The following is a 5377-nucleotide window of genomic DNA, read 5'->3' on the forward strand; positions in this document are numbered from 1 at the left end:
ACGCCTGCATTTGTGCTTCAGCTTGTTGTGGTTACATTTTTTACTCGTACGTGTAGATCGAAAACGAAAAGGTTATTTTAGTCAGTATAACAAAATATCTGATAAAAGTAAAGACGTTGAATCACAAATAATAAACACACAAAATGAGACTTATTTTTATAACCAGACATTTCTAAATAAACTTACTGAATGTGTTGAAATCAATCAAATCAATTACAAACATAAAAAACATGAACTGAATATTCTCAACATTTCAGAAGTTATTTTAACATTTTTAAAACGTAAAAAAATAAAATGTTGTCATTCTTATGTACAAAGGAGCTTTAGGAACACATTTAGGCTTAAAATAATTTTTTAGAATAAAGTCATTATTTTATTCTAAAGTTATCTCAGAAGCTTCCTGCACAAATAAGGAAATACTTCCTCTGTCGTCTGTAACACAGACTGAGTATGAACTGTCAGTGAGCTGCTTTAAAGACTCTAAATATCCCATCAGTCGTGGCTTTGCGTCTGCAGAAGCTACACACTCTTTTGGCTCATCAGCGTCATGTTGTCATAAAATATCAGGACCCTGAAAAGAAAGACCCCGATGACTTGGCTTTAAGGGTTCCATCATCATGACTGCTCTATAAATAATAATTTTAACCATAGCTTAACTTATTTAATTTAGCCATTTACAGATTTATTTTTGTAAATTAACAACTATATTCTTGGAATTGTTTATATTTTTTTCCTTGGCGTTGGCCCTGATCCTCCGCTGACCTATGAGCAGAGTGCAAAGACATTTTTCATTAAAAATAGACGGACTGCATTGATCTCAAAAACCTTTACAACCTACACGTCATGTAAATCACGTCATGTAAATCACGTCATGTAAATCACGTCAGTAACACTCCTGTAATTATGGTTTTAATTTTAGATCAATAATCACAGAATTCTGCAAAAAACATTCTCTGACATCAGCCTGCAGGAAGTGTATTAGCGTGCAGAGAGAGAGAGAGAGAGGGCTCGAGGTCCGGCTGTGTGAGGAAAAGAGATCATTTACAATAACGGACGAAACCAGACAAACACTCCTGCTCCTTATCGTGTGTGTGTGTGTGTGTGTGTGTGTGTGTGTGTGTGTGTGTGAGAGAGTGTGTGTTTTTTCGCTCAGATGAGCTGAAGCTTCTCTCATTCATCAGATTAATTCAGATATATCGAGGTGCACTGACTCATTGTGTGATCGAGTCGGCTACGTTGTGCGTTGTGGACTAAATCTTTGTCCTTATTTATAAGACTATTATTGTATTCATGTTGAAAGTGCAGGAAGCTTCAGACTTCGCTCTGCAGCCCAGTCACTAAACGTATTGTTGTCACCTGTTCCGAAAGCGTCTGAAAACGAGGAAAAGCAGTCTGAGGCTCACTGCAGGATCTGTGTCTGAGGAGCTGCTCTCTCTTTACACCTTTTTAAAAGTAGACTGAAGGTGTTGGAGGAAGAAGCTTCAGAATGTGAATAATGAGGTATCTGCTCTGTGAGTCAGGACGTGTTGATCTTTGTTTGCTGTCTGGTTCATCGTGCTGCTGCCCCTCTCATCCAGGACTCTTATAAATTTAACCTCAGATTGGCTATCTTTGAAGGTGAACAGGCATATTCACTGGCTGAAGCTTATTTATAAAGCTCTTCTTGGTTTGGTGCCTTCTTATTTATGTTCATACCTTCAAAGAACCAGAAGCCACGATGCTTTGTGTTCCTGTGATGTCTTTAAACCGTCTGTGCCTCGTGTCCGCACGTTTTGCTGCTCCCACCGCAGGGAACTTTCTCCAAAATGACTTGAAAATGGCGGATCTCATTTCGCTTGAAGCCTTTGGCTCGATCTTAAAAGATAAAATATGCGAGTCAATTGGACAGTGCCTGATCTGTGATCAAGATTCTGCACTTTATCTGTAAATCATTTTGCACATTGTACATTGTTTTTCTCTCTTAACTTATTGTTTGTAAACTGTCTCTTTATCATGAAATGTTTTTGATGACGTGTGATGCTGCCTTCTTGGCCACGTCACCCTGTGAAAGAGATCCTGATCTCAATGGGTTAATTATCTGGTTAAATAAAGGTTAAATTAGAAAATAAAATTAAAGCCTGTGAGCTGACTTTGACTTCATGAAATTCTGGTGGTTTACAATGTGTGTGGAGTTTTTATTGTTATGAACTAAATATTGTGAGGGACAAGGTGACGTCAGTGAAGTGTCAGGGTGACAGCTGTGTGTGATATCATGGCTGTGATTGGATGAGAGTCTGAGGTTGGTTGTGCGTGCGTGCGTGTGTGTGTGTGTGTGTGTGTGTGTGTGTGTGTGTGTGTGTGTGTGTGTGTGTGTGTGTGTGTGTGTGTGTGTGTGACTCGGCTTGCATGAGGCGTGTGTTGAGTGTGATGATGAGAGACGGACAGTTAGTGTGTTGAAACCTGCAGAAACGTCCTGCAGTTCTCACTCTGAGTGTCATGTGATCACTCAAACATCTGAATGTTTCTCTCTTCACTCTGAGTGTCATGTGATCACTCAAACATCTGAATGTTTCTCTCTTCACTCTGAGTTTCTCCTCCAGCCTCCTCGTATTTATTCTGCAGAAAGTCAGAGTGAGCTGATGTGAGAACACAGCAGGATATTATCAGGAGAATTCACCTGGAGCCAGTGGGAGGGGCCAGTGGGAGGGGGTGGTGGGAGGGGCCAGTGGGAGGGGGTGGTGACCTTTATTCCCTGTGATCGCTGCACGACCATAGACTGTCTGCACGCCACCTCTACCATCTCCGTGCTCTAATCAACCTGCTGCTGCATGTTTCCTGTTCTCCAGGATGTTCTTCTCCTCTCTTTACTTCACTTTGAGATTCACTGATACAAAAACCTGCTGCTGCATGTTTCCTGTTCTCCAGGATGTTCTTCTCCTCTCTTTACTTCACTTTGAGATTCACTGATACAAACACACATATTCTCATCATAGAGTCATATGGAGGACTCTGCTGCTCCGTCCACATCGTTCTTTTTCCTCGGGAGTCGTGGGATTGAAAGTTGTTTGGTCCCTCTGCCGACAGGTCCGAGTGCAGAGAGCTGATTGGTTGACAGCTGGCTGACAGAACCTGAGTATTGATTGATTGACTGGATAACAGGAAGAATGATTCAGACTCTGAGAGACAGTTCAGCTGCTGCTTCAGTGAACACACGGGAATCCTCTGTGTGAATATGGAATGTTTTTATTTAACTGAATATATTATCACAAATCTGACCCTGCATCCTCGTGTCCTCTTTGGGCCTACCAAGTCGGATTAGTGCCCCCAGGGGCCCATGGACCCCCAGAGGCCCCTGGGGGCACTGAAGCTCACAACCCCTCACGATTCAATTTTTATTTTTAAACCTTTAATTACACATGATTGTTTCGCTGGCCTGTCGATGAGCACAGATATGCTCGTTCAGCAACACGAGGGAACCAGAGGTCGCTTTAAACAAATATTCTCCGTCTTTGACAATTTTTTTTTTTAACAATGACGGAAAAATCTGAAGGCTGTTATTTTGACGGATTAGAATCCCGGGTGTCCACCACTCCTTTATAACTGTCACACAGCACTCTCATCATGAGCAGCTGCTGCTGTAGAGAGCAGAATGCTTTTGTTTCTGTTTTCTTCTGTCGGCTTTCTGACCTCACGTGCAGCGAGGAGACTTTCAGTCTGACGACTTTTTATGTCAAAAGCTACGAGCGACAAATCAAACAACTTTTTCTGGTGTTTTGGAGACTTCCTCCTCTCCCTCCTCCTCCTCCTCTTCCTCCTCTTTCTCCTCTTCCTCCTCCTCTTCCTCCTCTTCTTCCTCTTCCTCTTCTTCCTCTTCCTCTTCTTCCTCTTCCTCCTCTTCCTCCTCTTTCTCCTCTTCCTCCTCCTCTTCCTCCTCTTCCTCCTCTCCCTCCTCTTCCTCCTCCTCTTCCTCCTCTTTCTCCTCTCCCTCCTCTTCCTCCTCCTCTTCCTCCTCTTTCTCCTCTTCCTCCTCCTCTTCCTCCTCTTCTTCCTCTTCCTCTTCTTCCTCTTCCTCTTCTTCCTCCTCTTCCTCCTCCTCCTCCTCCTCTTCCTCCTCTCCCTCCTCTTCCTCCTCCTCTTCCTCCTCTTTCTCCTCTTCCTCCTCCTCTTCCTCCTCTTCTTCCTCTTCCTCTTCTTCCTCTTCCTCTTCTTCCTCTTCTTCCTCCTCTCCTCCTCCTCTTCCTCCTCCTCTTCCTCCTCTTCTTCCTCCTCTCCTCCTCCTCTTCCTCCTCTCCTCTTCCTCCTCTTCCTTCTCCTCTTCCTCCTCCTCTTCCTCCTCCTCTTCCTCCTCCTCCCGCCTCAGTCACCCCGTCACGCCCAGCCTCCTCCACCCAATCAGGATGGAAATCCACTTCCTGTTGGATTAAGGAGGCCGCGGAGCGTTGCATGTATTGGAGCGTTAAATCCTGTGAAGGCCGTCAGCCGACTGTGAGTTTATCAAACAGCGTCGAGTCGTGATGTTCAGCAGCGTGACCTGATCAGACACAGGAAGCAGTGACAGCCAATCAGCACGCAGCAGCTCATGTTCTGACTGAGACATAGAGACTCAGAGGTCACAGAGGTCACAGGAACAACAACAAACACTGACTGTACTTCGAGTGGGGACGGTCGACCAATCAGGTCGACCAATATATAAAAATATATGTGACATTTAAACAAGAGCCTATAAACAGGTGAGGAAAAGAAATCTGTAATTAGACCTGAATATAAAAAATAAAAAAAGTGTTGACCTTCTGAAGTTGTGTTGTTTATATATGTACAGCAATGTTTAAAAAATGATCAAAAAACAGACATTGAATAACAGTCAGAGCAAACATTAAAGGTGAGATTTAAATGATTGTGAGATTAGCATTAAAGTGTCGGACTAGAGGCTGACTCTTTGACAGCTGTGCAGATGGGAAATGGAAAAAGGAAGATTGATATTTGAGAATTACTGATATTGTAAAAAAGGCGTTTTTATTTAAAGCGGAATGATTTGAGGGTTACTGGATCGACTTCCAACTCACGATATGTCATGATGAATGTCTGACCGTAATGTACCGTAAACATTTGTGACGGCCGTACGCAAATATGAAATTAAGCGTAACATGAATATAAACCTCGCTCAAGTAGTTAGCTAACTAAACGATCAGATTAAAAGTTTCATAAACTGCAGACAGAGTGATGTGAGAATAACAGCGGTCTGCACAGAGCACGTTACGTTGGGACCTCAGGGGGACAAAACTGACCCTCCATGCAAAATTGTGGGAGGAGCTGGAGAGGGGCGCGTATCCCAATTATCCAAATATGGTCACTTCTAATTTAAAAGATGGTGAAACCAAAATAAACATCTCTCTTTTTT

At 43.1% G+C, this 5377-nt stretch overlaps 1 protein-coding gene across 1 annotated transcript; it reads right to left on the minus strand.

Moving 5' to 3' along the window:
* Positions 1-1208: 1208 nt before the first annotated feature.
* On the minus strand, positions 1209-4576 carry LOC136179444 (pre-mRNA-splicing factor 38B-like). The gene is made up of 3 exons (XM_065956264.1): positions 4480-4576; positions 2877-4334; positions 1209-2797 (listed from the first exon to the last, which is right to left on the minus strand). Exons 1-2 carry the CDS (start codon positions 4574-4576, stop codon positions 3583-3585), a joined length of 849 nt encoding a protein of 282 aa, XP_065812336.1. The 3' UTR covers positions 1209-2797; positions 2877-3582.
* Between the last annotated feature and the right edge of the window lie 801 nt (positions 4577-5377).

This window comes from Labrus bergylta, chromosome 6 (genome assembly GCF_963930695.1).
Source record: "Labrus bergylta chromosome 6, fLabBer1.1, whole genome shotgun sequence".
In the NCBI taxonomy this organism is placed as follows: Eukaryota; Metazoa; Chordata; class Actinopteri; order Labriformes; family Labridae; genus Labrus; species Labrus bergylta.

What these genes read in the sequence shown, in the direction of transcription:
- LOC136179444 (XM_065956264.1), bottom strand. Translation starts at nt 4,576, where the DNA reads ATGTCTCAGTCAGAACATGAGCTGCTGCGTGCTGATTGGCTGTCACTG. An exon ending in GAACATCACGACTCGACGCT is followed by an intron (nt 4,335 to 4,479) that starts GTTTGATAAACT and finishes GGGGTGACTGAG; the next exon opens with GCGGGAGGAGGAGGAAGAGG.